Genomic DNA, 19,246 nt, shown 5'->3' on the forward strand with positions numbered 1-19,246 from the left:
AAAATATGCGCAAAGACAAAATTCCACAATCCAACAGATGACTGTGTTTGTACACTGTGTAAGGAAAAGTGCGACCGCTACCATCTGCTAAAGTGCAAGAACAGAATAAAGTCTCTAACAGAATACAGCGCAATGTAAATTGGGACAACAAACTTAATACTCATTCGAGTGCTCCTTATATAATTAATTTCCAGGCCTTGTATTGTAGCGTAGCAACGTCTCTATATGCTCTTGCTGGCTCGTTGTTTTATACTCTTTGCCTGATGGGTTATATTATACAGCTGTTATATTTATTGGTGTTCGGTGGCTGTCATGTTTTTGTTTTACACTTTTTTTTTTTTTTTTTTTAAATGTTGTGACATGAGGAACTTGAGATGTGTTTGTAAGTAAGTAATGCGCTCAAACGGCAGAAGTAACCTACTTTATAGTTGTGTAATTGAAACTGCCTATTTGATATCAAGTCAGTATGGACCTAATACATATTGCAGTTCTGGAAATTAAGCAAGCGATTACTGCAAACGATGTTAATAACGTTTCCTTGTAATACCCTAACCTTACTTAATTGTTTATTTCCACATTGTCCATAATTGTCGGAAGCTCTGACAAGACGAATTTCCGTACCCGTGACTTGATACTGAATGAATTGGCGAGAGGAGAACGATTTGCTTTAATTTAACCACGAGAAAAAAATTGAGTGGTAGGACATATCGTAAGACACCCAAGGTCTTGTACATTTAGATTTTGAGGGAAGTGGTTGGTAGAAATGTGATAATGTCCTCAAATGAAACCTTGTTTTAAGGTTAAATAAGGCTGATGATGCCCAATAAAGGAAGGGCAAAACATGTCCCTTTAAATCTAGTAATTTCTATGTTCATTTAACCGCATAACCGTGGAATTAATTGTATTGAATAGGTGGGGTAATGGAATACACCTTTTGTAAACTTAGTGAGACACTGGAGATATATATATATATATATTGCTAGCTGCTTTACGTCACACCGACACAGATAGGTCTTATGGCGAAGATGGGATAGGAAAGGGATAGGAGTGGGAAGAAAACGTCCGTGGCGTTAATTAAGGTACAGCCCCAGCATTTTCTGGTGTGAAAATGGGAAACCACAGAAAACCATCTTCAGGGCTGTCAACTGTGGGGTTCGAACTCACTATCGAGCTGGATATTGGCGGAGAGCCGAAATTCCGCTGCGGGCGAGACATAAAGAGCCGTGGCATACTGAAAGAACCGTACACAATCATGGATCAGTGAAACACAACACACACACGGTTCATTAACGGTACACTGGACATTGGCGTGGAGGTGAACATCCGCTGCATCGGGGCGTACAGAGCCATGGCATACTGAAAGAATCGTATACTATAACAGACTCCTGCTCTCAGCTCATTTGAAAATAATACACTCTTGCATTCACTGTCCTCTTCTTACAGGGAGGTTTAAATAATAGATGGATTTATTTGCAGCGTTAAAAAGGTAATCAAAACATAATGCCAAAGTAACCAGCTAGTAAATAGGTACACTGTTAGTTTATTCTATTCATTAGTTTAATGAATCATTTTTATAACTTAGTTGACATTCGACAATTCAACTCAACTTTCTTGCCTACCTTATGACTAAGTCATGCTCATGACCACTTGAAATTGTCTGTTTTATATAGGGAAGAACCGCTCAGTATTTTCTCAGTTCGTATGTCAATCATTGCACAAGACTTCAGTAATCGAATCGCGAAATCACTGGTGTACGTGGACATTGAGTGAGCCGACTGACGCATTAACTTAGAAATAAAAAGATGTTGAATGGGAAAACCACAGGACTACTGTACATCTTGGTTAGCCTATACAAAATATGACAATATAAAAAGTCCTGTGCTGATAGAGACGTATTTTCAAAGATGACCAAGCGAGTTGGCAATGCGGTTAGGGTTGCATAGCTATGAGTTTGCATTGGGGGATGGTGAGTTTGAATCCTACCGTCACCAGCTGTTAAGATGGTTTTCCATGGTTTCCCATTTTCACACCAGGCAAATGCTGGTGTTGTACTTAATTAAAGTCACGGCTGCTTCCTTTCCACTCCTTATCCATTGTAGCCATAAGGCTTATCTGTGTTGGTGTGAGGTAAAGCAATTTATTTGATTCATATTTCATATGTAGGCTACTTATTGCGAACACAGGTATTTTTACATCTAATTTTGTATATATAATAGAGTTGTCACTTTCAAAGAACTGTGGGAAAACCATAAGTTACTGTATAAAATTTGTGTTATGTCAGTTCTTCTTTCTCCTCTTGTTCTTATTAACTACATAAGGTTTGTACTGTAATATAACGAGCGCATAGTACTGCATAAGTACCTATTTTTTCCTGCATTTAATTTTTTAACTTATTTGTTTTATATTATGTACTTACCATGAATACAATTAAATTTCCACGTTCTTTGTCATCATTTAAGAAAAGACTAGGCAAACAATTGATAGGGAACCTCCCACCTGGGCGACAGCTCTAAATGCGGATCACTGATAATTGTGTGTACAGATATTTTTCCATCTAATTCTATATACTTCTTTAATGGAGTTGTCACTGTGGGGGAAAGGCTTTGTAACATCAAAATTAGATGTGAAGAGGTGGCTGCGGGAGAAATCTGAATCTGAAAGCTAGATGATGCGTAGGAAAGCAGTTCATAGAATGAAGACCAGATGGCAACAGCATGTATTGATTGTTGTTGCTGCTGTCTTATCAGTACACACTACACAGATGCAATAGGAACTGTGACTCTAATGTGCCGTGAATCGGATCACTGTATCGATTCAGTAACGTGAACAGAATGAAATGAATTGATTCAGTAAAATTAATCGAATATCCCATCACTATTAACCGACAACAAACAAAAGAACCCTCGGCTACTTTGGTTCGCGCAGCTTGTTTCAGTTCATCCCGATGTTACCCGGCGAATCAAGGACAAGCACACACGCAGCTGGCTGACAGACATGCCGGCTGTCAAGGTGGTGTTAACACATACTGCAAGTAGCTGCAGTCAGGCTCTTCGATTGAGGTTATTCTTTCATTAAAGCCGGAAACGCAATGCATTTAAAAGAACGAAAGTAAATGTAAAGTGGCCAAAAGTATTAAGCATTGAGTTAAATGGAACTATTTACAATACCCAAGCTGTAAACCATATTTTTTAAAATATAAAAAATAAAAATATACTGTTCCAATAAGCGTACACACGGAGGACATAATATGAACAACACAAAATAATTCATGCACGCTTATGAAGGAAAAGGATTAAGTCATAAGAGGCAGTGTGACATACCTGTCATTCTCGTATCTCATCTGCCATCTCACCATTGTCTTCCTGATTACTGCTTTCATCCTCGGACTCTGATTCATATTCAGAGGGGCAGCCATCATTCACAGAAATAATGAAGCTATCAATGGTGTCATCAATGAGGGCATCTTTGGACCAATATTTATCTTCTATGTTGCATACGTGCTTGCAACAGTTTTTCCATTTGGACACTGAATATTCCGAAATTGCTTCCTCGCAAAGTCTACGCTTCACTTCTAGAGAGTCTGACACAGATTCACCCACTCTGCCCTTGATGTCTGACCACACAAACTCAATAGGATTGAGATCTGCATGATAGGGTGGTAGACGTAAAACACTGTGACCAGCATTGGCAAACATTTTATCAATTTTGTAGGTCTTTTCTCTGGGAACATTTTTTTCTAACATCATCAATTCTGCTTAGGTCAAACTTCCTTCAAATCGGATGTTGTTGTGCATAAGCCAATCAATGATGTCTTTTTTTGAGCGATGACAGTGTTGGCTTCCTATTCCCTTGTACGCTGTGATAACTAGCATTGTCTAATACTATCACACTGTTTAGACTTCAATTCGGTAGCAGTTGCCTTTCCACCCAGGTTGAAGAATTGGTAAAGTTCATGTCGTCATGGTAGTCCCCTATTTTTTGCTTTGATTTGAATATCAATAAGGCTTTGTTTACAAAGCCTTCCTCTCCCCCAACGTGCACATCAATAATGCGAGGACCTTTCCCTATAGCTTGTAATTTTCCCACCTCTGTATCAGATTGCCAGCATGATGGGACAGAGTGAGTAGAATGAACGAATGTCTCATCTAAATACACTATTTTCTGACCATTCTCTCTGTACTGACAAATTTGTCTGAGGTACCTTCCCCTCCATGCCACGATATCAGGTTTCTCTATCAACAACGTTCGAGAACTATGGCACCTAGTCCACCTGAACCCCATCTCCTTCAATAACTGTCGAAGATACTCTCTGCTACAGTCGAGTATCTTTTCCGATTTTAACACACGCTTCAATTCGTCCAGTGTAGGTACAGTTTTTTTTCATCACGTAAATGCTTATTTTCCGAGGTATAACACCTTTTGCGAAGTCATCTGTTTCGATCATTTTCTTGTGGACTGTTTTCTTGCCATCAGGTGTAGAAAAATGCAAACGACCGTTGGCCATAGACGCCTTCCCTTCCGCTAAAATACGTTTCACCAGTGACTTTGAAACCCCTGTTGCTTCACTTGTTGAAGCCACTACATTATAATTCAGTTTATGAACTGTTTTCTGTTCTTGTAGGTGAGCAGCTATGTTATATACTATTTCTCTGGCTTGTCCCCTTCCAGGCCGTCCAGATTTGCTACCAGACTTCGAAGTAGCAGCCATAACTACTGTACACTCAAATGACACTCTCCCTAGAATAACATGGTACACGACACTATATAGCTGAAAGACTGGGCTGCCATCAATTATTCCGCTGCTGAGCGGCTTTAGATGTGTGTGTTGGCATACCAGTTGCACAACTGCCAATATTTCTAATTCTGTTTTTTACACAGTCAAGACTTTAGTTTATTCACCTGGTTAATGTGCTCCGTAATGAGTAATGACCCTTGAAGGTCGCTAGGTAACACTGTTCAACACTGTATGTTTAGTCCTCAGCCCGAAGGCTGGTTGGATCCTCAACAGTTCCGCCATCAGCTGTCATAGATGGCCTAGGCATCACTGAAGAGGCGTACTAGGGAAATGAGGAGTGAGGTACTTTCCCGTTGCTTTCCTCACTGAGCCAAAAATTGCTATTGCACATCAGTCAGCTAAGCCCACTGAAATGCAGGCACCAACTGACCCTATGAGCAATATTTTCACACCATTCATAGCAGGGACTGGCTGCAGAAGGAATGGCATTACTAGCATCACTCATACCTCAGTCACTTTCATTTTGTCAAAGCCAAGGATAAAGCTGAGACAGATCACTGAAAGTAACAAAATTGCTCTAGCCCATACCAGAAGACATAGTGCACTGTAAACACTAGGTCCCGCCAGCAAAGGCACTGTTCAACACTATATACATAAAAACATTTAACAATACAGTACACACTACACGTGAAGGAATTATAGGACTACAATTACTACAACTAAAGAAAGAAATGTGAATAAAACTGACAAAACAACAAGAGCGCTAAAACGGATACAGAAGTGACAGCGAAACTCTTGTGTAACCGCACTTCACAGTGTGCACAGTACGGTGGCCAGACAGCATGTGACCCCCTCTACTACTCCCTATGATGTCAGACATCCACTCGGAGAGAATGTGCGGGGAAGTGAGCTTTGCGCAGATTCTTTTGTTAGTTGCATGGTAATATTAACAACTATAGTTAAGAGGTGTTCAGTAGAATTGAGGTCGGAGTTTTGGGCTCGAACCGTACTGTCCACACTGAGCAAGTTGGCCATGCGGTTAGGGTCTTGTGGCTGTGAGCTTGCATTTGGGAGCTAGTGGGTTTGAATCCCACCATCGTCAGTCCTGAAGATGATTTTCTGTGGTATGCCATTTTCACACCAGGCAAATGCTGGGGCTGTGCCTTAACTAAGGCCACAGACCTATCGCATCCTTCCATCGCCGAAAACCTTGTATGTGTTAGTGCGACATTAAAGCAAGTTGCAATAGTAGTAGTAATAATAATAATAATAATAATAATAATAATAATAATAATAATAAAAGCTTAGATTCAATTCTAAACCTTTCTGTAGTGTTATATGGAGTAACACTGTTCATAGTGATTTGTCTTCTAGAAGGAGCATTTAGCTTTGAGCAAGGTGTTCGACAGGAGAAGCCTCTCTCTTTACTTTATTATCAACATCTTACACTCAGATGCATATGAGAAAGACTCGCATTAGGCAAAGCTATGCAGAGATTTTGTTGCAGTCTATGATAAGACAGAGGGGCTGCCTATAATAGCAGCTACTAGTAAAACTAAGGGTTCAGTACACAGTTAAGTGAATAGGTTACCTACCGTAACAGTTTAGTGCACGCATTCCGAGCCTGATTTCCGTTGTTCAATTCTCGTTGGATTCCATCAGTTCTTGAAGATTCAGGGTTTGATTCTTAGCGGTGGTAGGGTTTAGCAAAAATTTGAGCAGGAAAAAGAATTAAAAATATATAAAGAATGTACAAGTGTTATTGTTAGTCTGATTTTTTAAGGGTAAAAAAGTTAAGTCGGTTGTCTGCATGTTATGATGTTAATGTGAAACAAAATATTCTCTTGTTAAATGCACAACATTTATTGCAAAACAGTAAAGTTAAAAACTCTGCGATACAGGTACTTATGGTGTCTAGCTCTGTACTCGAGACACATGTGGGTTCGACTCTTTTGTCAGTTGTCTTTGAAATGGTTTTTACAGTTGTTTCTTATTTCAAGTCCAAGAATGTGTTAGGGTGGTTCCTTTCTCAATGCTATGCCCGCTTCTTCGAGGCTTTTACAAGTGCACCTACAACTAGAGACAATAGCCCGAAACATGCTGCTTACTCCATGGGGATGTACTAGGGAAAAGCAGCTACAGAACTAACTAGTTGAACTTGGATTTTTGGACATTCTGACACTAAAAAAGCCATATGCTAAAGAAATAAAAAAAATAATTAACTTTTATTTTAGATCATTGTAGCTAGCTATAAGTATTTGATTTTCTTATAGTCTATAATATGGCATCTAGTGATCACGCTTACACTTGTGAAAACAGCTCATCAGTTACACTTCTCATTTTCCAAAATATTCTCTAATGATAGTTTTAGGCGATTGACCAGTGTATAATAAATATTCTTAGCTGCTATGGAGTTCCTCTGTTTAATAACCCCCTTTTACCGTGGCATTTGTCTTGGAAAGATAGTGAGATGATTTCCCTTTCGCTTTCTTTGCGTCTGCATCTGAATAGGCCTATCCTTATGAGTGATACTTATTCTTGTAGGTTCCTCACTTCTTCAGTCAACCAGGCATGGCCTCACTCGGTCAACTCTTGTTTTCTTCTAAGTATATTGCTATGTCTGAAGCTTAGAGAGTTTTTTTTTTTTTTTTTTTTTTTTTTGCGTTGAACTTATCACACTCTTTATCTTGTACACTCTAACACCTCATCACTGATCTCTTCCTAGAACTGATGACCTGGTTGGTAATGTTCTTAAAATTCTAGTGTTAATCTGCCTGCACTAGCCAAATGCCGTTACTCATCGTGTATTAGAGACTGATTGATGCAGGGAATTCTTTCCTGGTCTTCAGTACCTGCAAGCTGACTAGGTAGACAGCTGTCATAGTATAGCTAAGAGATTTAAACGCTAACCACGCGTGATCCTAGCATCCTTCTGTTGCAGCATTTTAACATGTCTTAGGACCCTTACACGAAGCTGCATCTACTGGATAGTTCTTGGAGGAAACAAACTATCTTGTGACACTTCCATTAATTTTACATAAATGGTTTATGAGTGAAGCCTACCCAGCATTCTGGAAAATAAACATCAAAATGCTCAAAGATGCCTGTTATTAAATATACACATGCACATTAAGCCCAAATCTGTACCCAAGTCTCCAGTATCACAATCACCACCATTTGGTCTTGTTCCACTGGACATTTACCACTTGAAGTCAACTGTAAACATAACATCTGTGGTACACTTCGCTTGTGTACTTTTCTGTGTAATATTCCAAATATAGTTAAGAAGTTGAACATCTTTTATTCTTATTTTACATAATTCGTGTAATATTTTTTCTGGAAACAATAATAATATAGTTACTTTTGTCAATTCTTAGTAATTTTTTGTCTTTTTGTGTTCACAGAAATTAAGTTGCAGGATGCCATTTAAATTGCGTTTGAAGAAGAGTCGACAGTACAATGTCGTATCTAAGTCTCTTTTTGTAATATGCGTGGAACTGTTGGATGGTAATACTATTGAGTGTACGTTGTCTGCTGAGAGCAGTGGCCAGGAATGTCTTGACAACGTTTGTCAGAGGCTTGGCTTGCAGCAGGTATTGGAATTAAATAATTTCATGTATCAGAATTCTGTCAAATGAGATGTGTTACAAAATGTTTTTTTTTTTTCTAGCCTGAATTTTTTGGCCTTCGTTATGTGTCCCGCCATGGAGCACCCCACTTACGGTGGGTTGAGATGGATCGCCCTCTGAAACGGCAGCTGGATAAACATGCTCGTGAACCAAATCTTTTGTTGCGAGTCATGTACTATGTCTCGGGCGTGAGCTTAATACTTGATGAAACAACAAGGTATCTTCATTTACATTATTATCTGTAAACTATGCTCCATAATTCATTCATTTGCATATATCTGGCCCCATTTCTATTGGAAAATGAAGATACAAGGAAAAGAAAAAGGAGGAGGATGCACATGCCCAGAGCTGATATTGGAATTCTGGAACTTGAGTGTGATGCAACCAAAATCTGCAGTGTTGGTGAGAAGCCAGTGATACTGCCACTCAGTTGCCACACCCCCTAAAAAAATCCTAACAGTCAGTTGACACTTAGGAGTACATAAATTTGTGATATTCATGTTGGTAGACTTATTGACACATTAAATAATGTCCTATTTTTTAAAAATGCAAAATTCCAATACTCCAGTGTTTCATAAGACAACATATTTTCTTAATCATTTTCATCATCAGAAAAACACTGCAGTATGTGTAATCCTTAACTTTTACTGACCCTGAGGCTGAGAAAACTTAAACTTCATTACCTGTTACAAAAATATGTGGAAGAAAATTATAGGCCTACCTGTGTGTTTTTTTTTTTTTTTTTTTAATCTATGGCTGATGAAACACTCGTCTGTGTGTTAGGTGATTGGCATGTAGTCTGGTTGGATCCTCAAATAGCACCACCACAAATTATGCCATCATAGGGACACTGCAAAAACCTATGCTGACTTCAAAATGACGTATGCTAGGCTACATGAGGAGTGATGTAGTTTGTCATAGCTTTCCTCACTCGGCCAGGAATTGCTACTGCAGCATGACTGACCATATGGGTAACTCTTTTCATAACACTCAAGCACACTGGTTGTGTTCCAAATGTCAGTATTCAGCACCATCCATATCTCAGCAGCTTCCGTATTGTGAATTAGACTGGGATTTTGGTGGAAGCTACATTTTGCTCTGGCCAGAGCCAAGAGAAAGATGAAAAAGTACCCTACTTGGTGTCTTTCTGCTGGTTGTTCTTGTTGTCTTTTTTAAAAATAGTCTAATCGGTCTGTTAGAAAAGTCTGAATACTGGTCTCATCCAAGGCCACACTAGACAGACAGGCCACTAGGCTCGGACCGTATCACGAAAGTGGCCGACGTTCAGCATGGCAGTATGCGGCCCTCTCTCAGGCCCGGTTTCTTCAACTCTATGTTAAATTTTACTTAACAAATGTTAACTAACAATTGTTATTAATTTAACACTTTGTTTAAAATGCCCTTTTCACAAACACATTTCCAACATTTGTTACGAAACAATTGTTAAAGACAAATTAACACATTTCCGTGAGATTTCTGAATGCGTTTGGCAGTGAGGGTCTTTCGTTTCTTTACATAAAGCACTCCTACTGGTGTATTGAAATAGTATTTTGTCACACACACACACATGGTTGGCATTATTATAGGTTATGGTTAGTGGAGACCGGTAAGACGTAAACATATCAAGTAAGAGGCAACAAAAGCATTATTATGATGAATGGGAGACAAATGTTGTTCTAGCTTTAATTTAAAATATTGCGAGTGTGCTTAGAAAATGAAAAAACGGACTGTTATATCACAACATTCGATATAGCGTATTCTTATATTCTTATTACTGGGAAAATGTGATAATTGATGTGTCTTGAATAATTTTTGGGCATTCTTATATTGCAGAGAAAGTAATGTAAATAATGCCTTGTTAATGCTGCAATGGCAGCAGGAATTCTTTGCAGGATTCTACGCACTCTTTTCTTGCACTTGTGAACATAGTCGCCTACAATAACATGAAAGTGTCTCAAGCATAATATGTAACAAGTAGAGGCCAGGCCCTGCGGTCAACCAATTTCACCAAGCTTCAATGTACCTGTGGGGAGACATTCAATGGTAACTCGTCTATAAGGTTTTAAGTCAATACGCTTTCGTTTTCGAAAAAATGAGGTCAGATGTCAGAATCTGCTTTGGACAAAGTGGAGGTGATAGAACACTAAAAGGCGAACAAATTTTACTTAAACATGTGAGGTTCGCAACCTAATAACTTCTGAAAAATTGATGAATCCCCGATTCCAATGCAAGGTATATACACTTGGGAGTTACATCACAGTGAAACGGAGTGGTGGCCTAGTGGTCATCGTACTTGTCTGCGAACTTCGTAGACATGAGTTCGAGTCTCGTCGCAGCTATAATTGTTGTACAAAATAAATTAATATTTGAGGGAACGTTAAGATAAAACTTGGAACAAAAATATTACGCAAATTGCAGTACACTTTATTTTCTACCTGAAATTAATGCAGACTGAAAGCTGCAAGGCATAACAGTCTATAATGATAATGTATGTATGTATGTATTAATATAGGCCTAAACGTTCTCACAGTTACTGCTGGATCTCTTTATCTGTGTGTATATATATATTAATTTAAGGTAGAAAATAAAGTTCCTCTGCAAATTGATTATTAATTTTATTCACATTTTTACCTTCACATTCCCTGAAATAATGATTTATTTTGTAAAAATGAAAATTATAACTATGGCAGGACTCGAACTCACGTCTTCGTGGTTCAGAGACAAGTACGATGACCACTCGGCCACTGCTCCACTTGTCTGGGTTGCAAGTCTTCAAGTATATACACGTTTCATTAGAATCGAGGGATTCATAAATATTTCAAAAATTATTAGGTTGCAGACCTGACAAGTTGAAGTAAAATGCGTTCGTATTTTAGTGTTCTATCACCTCCATGTGGTCCGAAGCAGATCCTGCCTCATGATATTTGTCCTCAGTTTTTTCGAAAACGGAAGACTATTGACCTAAACCCTTATACACGAGTTACTTTTGAATGCCCCCCAACAGGTACATTAAGCTCATTGAAATCGATTGGACTCAGGGTCTGACCCCTCCTTGTAAAATTTATAAGCAACTGCTGCACTGGAGAGACTGATAAGTTTCAACCTGTTGGAAACTCTAACCTATTTTCAATATCGTCTAGTACCTTGTTCATTATGGCTTTGGCAATTAGAAATATTTCCTCTGACAACTCTAAAAAGTCGTTATTTCTTAGTATGGGTCGCCCTTTGCCTTCTTCAGTTTGTAAATAGTCTTCATACAGCAGTAAAGCTTCAAACTTATGTCTTCTACATGCCTCCATTTTGAAATTTTAACAGTTGTTAAGAGGTTTAACACAGGGCTGCTGCTAGGTTAATTTAACACAAGTATTAACAATTTAAGAGTTAACATTTCTTGATGAGACGACCATTTTGTTAAATTATGTGTTAAGTCTCCTTAACAGCAGAGTTAGCACTTAACATTCGTTGAAGAAATCGGGCCTCACTGTCACCATGTTATTGTTCATTTATTGAATCTTTTCGATGTAAGTGAACACTCCTTCAATTGTGGTTTTATTTAGGCTTGTTTACTGCACACATTTTTTCCTGGTGAGGGGTCTGACAAGGCAGTTTTAGGTACTAATAATACCTCAAGAGACATTTCTTTACGAAAAATTAAGCTGACATCTGTCATTTGTAACGGAACACGGTTTCATGTAAAAGATTAAAACCTATGATACGTATAAAATAGTTTTAATGTTACTAGAAAAATACATGATAACAATTCACAATAATAGACTGGAACCTTTCTTAAAATTTAGGCTTCAGCTTAAAACTTATCCAAAAATTCCTAAGGTTTCAGTTGATCAGCTTTTCTTGTTTCGGCAATTTATGGGTGTCCTTGCAGGACTTGAGGATTTCTTCTTCTTAGCCATGAGTTTGTCTGTGATAACTTTTGTATTGTTATTCAATAATATATTTCAAAAGATGAGTATGCATTCGTCAACGAAGTTTTTAAAATTACTTCCACAACATGACAATGTAAACTAGACCTAATAAAATGTTTTTAGACGCAATACTGCCCCCATTATTCCCGAGCTAAGCCCAGCCAGCGAGCGAGAGATCCCGAGGTGGACCGTTCAATCGTTGGCTATCACTTTCTAGAGGCATTTAAGGGAAGTTAAGGGTTGATGACTAAGCAGGATAAAAAGAAATGTTAAAACAACACTCTGACATTTATTCACATAAGCAAATAATAAATGAAAATATTCTTAATGTTATTCTTTTTTTTACATACAACTTCCATAATATTGTATTTCTTCCTCGATTTTGAGTGACACGTGTTCTTAATCTCCAGCCTTACTGTGCTGTAATGAAAACCAAAGAAAAATTAGGCCTCTTGCCTTTCCAAATCAAAATATTTGATTGAAAGAATTTAAAAAAAATTAACAAAGGGGTTCATAAAATAATTAAACAACTGTCTTGCTAACGAGGGTTTTACAATAAATGTGTTCAAAGCTTTACCAATTCAGAGTAGTCTCAACACGTGGTTTTAAGATGAACTCAACTAAATTTATCATTTACAGTATTTAATATTAGTAAATGACATCAACATGAACTTCAGTAGAAAATGAAAATTGATCTCAAAATTCTCAAAATTAATTAATTATTATTCTGATTATTATTATTAATCATCATTTAATTAACCTATGCTTCACTGTCACACGATCATGTTCTCATTAATTTTCCACTGCATCATTTACCTAACGATCGTCATTAGCATTCCGGAATAATTATTTTCCAATTAATTATTATGACTTAGTTTCACCATAACTCAAAGTAATCATGCGGCTAACGAACTTCTACTTCTGATCTTTGTATTGCATTTCCTTTCAAATTAATCTTAAAATATTTCAAAGTTCAACTATGAATGTGTCGGAAATTTACGTTATCCACGTGTGAGCTAGTTAAATAAATTTTATTTACAAATCGAGTGCCTTCGTAAGATAACGAGATGATCTTTCCTTTTAAATCTCGCTAATGAAGAAAATAAATCCTTTTCTAGTCTTCCTCGACTTAAGTTGATCAAATTTTCCCTTAAGGGCATGAAAATTACTTCTTAAGGCAGCACACAACGATAAATGTAATCTGCGTCGCAGCAAGTGCACGACCAGATCAAATTAAATGGGACCGACATGATACAAGAGAAATATACACACACATTCACACTAGGAAACACGTATTTTATGTACATTATTTATATCGAATCCTGTTTTGGCAAGTTTATTCATGATTTTTACGAGTGGTCAGGTCACGTAATATCTAGCAGAAATAATCGATGTACTGAAATTATTCTTCATTAATGGTGACTAGTGATCGAAGTCATGGGTATCACTTGGTAGAAACACATTTCACATATCGATGCGAGTTCATCTAACTCTTGAAATTATAATGGAAGATTCTAGTAAAATCCATAAGCACTACCATCGCTTGGGCTACAGGTTGAAACTATCGCGAGCGTGAGCCTTAATCGTATTATTTTTATTCCCTACCTGCGAAATACACTCGCAACACGTACTCCAATATTTATAATCTATCTTGCGCTCCCAATACACAAGAATAAGTCAAATATCATCATTAAATCATCAATTGCTCAATTATACAACAAATATCCCTCAGGATTGGTCATATTACAGACCCTTCATGAACAGAGCACATTCAATCTCACATGTAAGGACTCTACTGTAAATTTATGGCTCACGAGCGTTTAATTCTGTTTTACCCGATCTTTAGTCAATATTATTATTATTTAAGTGATTATTACATCCACTGATCCTCGTGGAATATCATAAAATTAGATGACTTCATCATAAATACAACAAGTGATCTTGAAAGACACTAGGTTCGACCCTATTCACTCAAAATGTACACGTAAATTTCAGTCCAATAACTTTCAACATTACAAGGGAAGTAGATTTATCGTGTGGTCAGTGATTTTTAAATATGAAGCTCCTAAGCATGGGAAATCATTCAAAGACAACCTACATGTCTACTCTAACAGATTCAAAATTTCATTCACACGTACCTCGTCTACCACGACACCTTAAGAAGTGGAAACATGAAATGTTTCTAACTACAACAAACTAATAGATCTACGACTTAAAGAAGAAAGACCTCTAGTTGTACAAAAGGTGAGACAGATAAATTAAATTAAAAGGTACTCAAGTTTTAAATGGATTTAGATCCCCGTCGACAGTCAATTATTCCAGCATTTTCCTCCGGTCAGACTCCTTCCAATTACCAGATACGCCTCACATTTTACAGCTCCATGGAGGCTTTGTAGCAGGTGTCCCTCGATGAAGTTGTGTTATAGGTGGTTGTGGAATTGTCCATCTGGAGGTGTTCAGCTTCCAAGACGACTTCTGTAGAATTCCGGTCACAAGCTGTAACTGAGATGACAAGATTAAGTATTTGCACAAGCACACGTCGAATGTTAATAACTCTTCTACACAGTCACACTTAACTTAGTTCTTAATGCGTGTTTTACTCCATAGGAATTTGCTAATTATCTTGTTAAATTCTGGCAAAACGGGCGTCGACTAAACTGGAAATCATTTCTCCACGTGGTCGGATAACGTAGCGTCGCACATCCAAGTGTAGAGTTCAGAATAGCAGCACAGCGAAGAATATTCAGAGAGAGAGAGAGCAATACAGCGAAGGATATTCAGAGAGAGCAATTTACTCATAACAAGGCCTTTTTATCTTATCGGCCTGGGAGGTGTGATCTTCAACGAGAACGATAATTGGCTGATGGTCTTATTTAATTGGCTCAGACTATTCCAGATTCAGAATGTGAGTTGCGCGCGTGCGGCGGTAGTCACGTGATTTGCTTCGACCTTGGCACGGTCCGGGCCATGTATCACCCCTCTGAATGACGAAAAAAACTCGTTCTTAGCTCGCCACTACTTCCCCAATGACACATTGCAGTTCCAAGCAGACGATAAAACTTTTAATTTCCAATTGTTGAAAATATACACAATATCGCCAATTTTAACGGGGACATCTCTCCCTTGGTTGGAGTATAATTTCGTTAGCAGATGAAATTATAACATAACAGTGTCCACTTCTATTGTTCCGGAAAATTGGCTGATAAATCACGTGGTAGTAACGTAGTTGATCTCGCGACAGGTGTCCGTCCTCCTCGAGACTCGGAGTTCTTCGTTCCGCTCCTCGCATCCAGTAGCCTAGTCTCTCCATACAGGGTGTTCGACAAGTTTTGTTTCCATCTTCAATAACTAATTTTCCCTTTTAGTAGATGGTTACACGGTGTCAGTTAATGGCGTAGGTGTTCGGTAGAGTCTTAAATTAGCGGCGTTGTGGACAGCTTCGTAAGATTTATCCAGACTTTGTATTTTATAAGAATTATTGCCAAATACTTTAATAATCTTGTAGGGTCCCACAAACAATGGTGCAAATTTCGCATAAAGTTTGCTCATAGGCTCGGACACAGCGGTCTCCTCAATAATACATATTCATTTAATCGGAGAGGCCGGTGAAATTTTCTCCCTTGAACCCTTCGGTTACGCCTCTCAGCGTGGCGTTTCAATGATTCCGTTGCCTTTTCAATGTTTTCCTGGGGAGTAGGTCTCACGGTACCAGGACATTGAATGATGTGGTCCCAAGATCTCACAGGGTAATTATTAAAATGAAGCACCGATGGAATTTGGGAGGTTGCTTCGTGAACAGTGCCATTAGAACACTCCATGATAATTGGAAGTACGTCTACCCATTTCCAATGAGCATTCCCACAAAATATTCTACAGAACTTGGCCAGCTCTTGCATTACACGTTCCGCTGGATTACTGGACGGATGTCTCACGGAATTTAGGACATGTTTGATGCCCAGTTGGGTCATGGCTTGCTTGAATTCGGCCGAAGTGAATTGTGGTCCGTGGTCCGTGCTGAAATAATAGGTAAAGTTGATGGTATTTCACTGTTACGCTGACCAACCTCGTCCAATAAATCTTCGGGCTTGGTAGTCCATGAGTCGACCTGTACCACAATCCATTCTTGATGTTTACTGACCATGCCTTCAGGATTCAGGCTATCTCCTTTCACTGGAGATGGAGTTTTATTTTAACGGCACCTTGGCTGTGCTCCTGACTCGAGTTACTCTGTTGGCTTCCCCGAGCCTTGGCCTCTTGATATTGAAGGCTTTCCGCCCCCACGATATCAGGGTTGGTATCCTGGGTTTGGATTGCTCTTCGCCATCGTTCGCTGTCCTGTGTCGTGTTCTGCAGGTCCTTTAGGTATTTTTCCTTTTCTTCTTCTCGCCAGTCTCTCCTTCCTCTTGTCCTGGTTTCATTTCCAGCTCCTTCGGTAGTCCGAGTATGGTTGCTTTCTCTCATCACGTCTGGAATATTCCCAGTTTCTGGTGGGTCTGTTTCTACGTACAGGCGATCGATCACGAGGTGAATCTTGCCCTCCGGGGTTACGTTTCCACGTTCTCCCTTGGTTGACTGGTATCGATTCCTCCTCCTTATTTGTTGTCACCTGATGGACCTGAGGTTCCGGGTTTCGTCCCTGACCAACTGGTTCCTTGGACGTCATATCTAATTGCCTTAATAACGCCTCAGCCTGGATTGCAGTTTGTGTATTCGAGGCTATCATGATCCTGTGCACATCTGGTGGTAATTGACGTGTGATCAATTTGACCAACTCAGGTTCTGATGGGGGTGAGTCTCGCTCTCGTAATTTCCGTAATTGACTGGAAAGAAAGTCTGCATATCTCGTGGGCGTGGAAGATGCATATTTCCTGGCATATAGCTCCGTCCTGAGGTTGTATTGGACGTCGCTATTCCAGTACTTCTCCAGGAATGCTTTCTTGAAACTTTCGAAATCGTCAAACGAAAATCGAAATGCAACGAACCAGGTATGTACTGAATCTTGCAGGAACTTTTCGGTGACTCTTAACTGCCTTTCTGGTGGAATTTTCGCATCGCGAAAGTAATCTTGCAGTTCCCGAATGAAACCTTTCGGTGTCACGTTTCCTCTGACGTTATTAAATTTCTTGGACTGGTCTTCGTGGAGACGAATTATATTGACTATCTGCGTCTCTCTCATCTCTCCTACAGTTGCCAGTGGAGTTGACGTCTGACCCGTGCCGGTTACACGTTGCTCCAGTAATGCCTGCTTTTCTAGCAATGAGTTAGTGACCTTGCTAGTGTTCTCATTCTGGACCTTCAGGAGGTGCATTTCATGTACAAGCTCCTTGATTCCATCCGTGTACTCCTTTCGTATGCCTTCAGTTTCAGTTTTAGACTCGGTAGTGACCTTGTGTATAGCATTCATCAAGGTGGTTTTAATTGTTTTTATTTCGCCCCAACTATCCTCAAGTGACTCGTGGATATAATCCATCCGCTCTGAGTTATCAACTTGGGATATCTCGATTTTGTCGCGAATGCCCTTTTCGACTTGTTGTAACTTTTCGTTTAATCCAAGGAATTTCTTTGTCCAAGCCGTTTTAGTAACTTTAAGGTCCTCTGCGTTCGTGTCAATCTTTCAGGAATGATTGTTCGACTTCGCCCTTATATTTGTCAATTCCGGTTAAGATGTCCTGCTGAACGTTCGCCAATCGTTCACTGAATTCATTGGACATGCCCGCCATAGACTTGGCAATATTTTCGTTCACTTCCTTCTTCATGGTAGCGAAATCATTTTTAACCATCACGAGCTCACTCTGAATTGAGGCTAGCTTGCCGTTAAAAAGTTTAATGTCAGAACATATCTTCCCTAAACCTTCTTCAGTTTGATTTTTAATGTCCGTCAATTTTTCTTCAATGGCTTCCCCGAGAGATTTTTCGAGATTTATTTGTGCGTCACTGAGATCACCGAGTCCTTTCTCTAAGTTCACCTGGCTATTGTTGAGTTCAGAGAGTCCTTTCTCTAAGTGTACCTGAGTGTCACTAAGTTTTCTCTCTAAGTTTTTCTCTAAGTGTAACTGAGTTTCACTAAGTTTTTGTTCTAAGTTAGTTTGACTAGTATTTAAGTTGGCATTGATCCTCTCCTCCGTAGCCAATAACATCTGCCTTAAGTCCTCCATAGTTACAATTATTCATTAAATGGCTATTCTGGTACTGGAAGGATTCTGATTGGGATACTGGAATGTTAGGGATCGAACTCCTCTAATTCACGAAGGCAGCGATTTGTCGATATTATGAAAGTTCCGAATTTTCACCAATATCGGTCACAATTATTAATCTAAATTTAGTTAATTATCATCGCAGCAAATTCGAGTTTCTAATTACCAGCAAGAATTTTTTTTCGTAAACAAGATTCATATAAGTTACATTTAACATGTGCTTATGTTAGCCACAAGAATTTGGGCGAATAAATGTGCCAGAGTCAGCCTAATTTAATTGGTCATCTGATCTCGTCAATGTCATAAACACTGGACAGCACAAGATCATTTTCGAGCTTGGATAAGCCAATCTCGAGCCCCACGCTTGGATTAAGCCATCTTAAATGCCCCCATTATTCCCGAGCTAAGCCCAGCCAGCGAGCGAGAGATCCCGAGGTGGACCGTTCGATTGTTGGCTATCACTTTCTAGAGGCATTTAAGGGAAGTTAAGGGTTGATGACCAAGCAGGATAAAAAGAAATGTTAAAACAACACTCTGACATTTATTCACATAAGCAAATAATAAATGAAAATATTCTTAATGATATTCTTTTTTTTTTACATAGAACTTCCATAATGTTGTATTTCTTCCTCGATTTTGAGTGACACGTGTTCTTAATCTCCAGCCGTACTGTGCTGTAATGAAAACCAAAGAAAAATTAGGCCTCTTGCCTTTCCAAATCAAAATATTTGATTGAAAGAATTTTAAAAAAAATTAACATAGGGG

General features: G+C 38.8%; 1 protein-coding gene across 1 annotated transcript in view; it reads left to right on the forward strand.

The window, feature by feature from the left end:
- Positions 1-352: 352 nt before the first annotated feature.
- Positions 353-19,246, forward strand: part of Pez (protein tyrosine phosphatase non-receptor pez) — a 923,645-nt gene continuing 904,751 nt past the window's right edge. Inside the window, exons 1-3 of the mRNA XM_068226358.1 lie at positions 353-386; positions 8,140-8,328; positions 8,406-8,581. Coding sequence (XP_068082459.1) covers positions 8,155-8,328; positions 8,406-8,581 — 350 coding nt within the window. The 5' untranslated portion in view covers positions 353-386; positions 8,140-8,154. The remainder of the gene's footprint in view (positions 387-8,139; positions 8,329-8,405; positions 8,582-19,246) is intronic.

This window comes from Anabrus simplex, chromosome 2, assembly GCF_040414725.1.
Source record: "Anabrus simplex isolate iqAnaSimp1 chromosome 2, ASM4041472v1, whole genome shotgun sequence".
NCBI classification, from domain to species: Eukaryota; Metazoa; Arthropoda; class Insecta; order Orthoptera; family Tettigoniidae; genus Anabrus; species Anabrus simplex.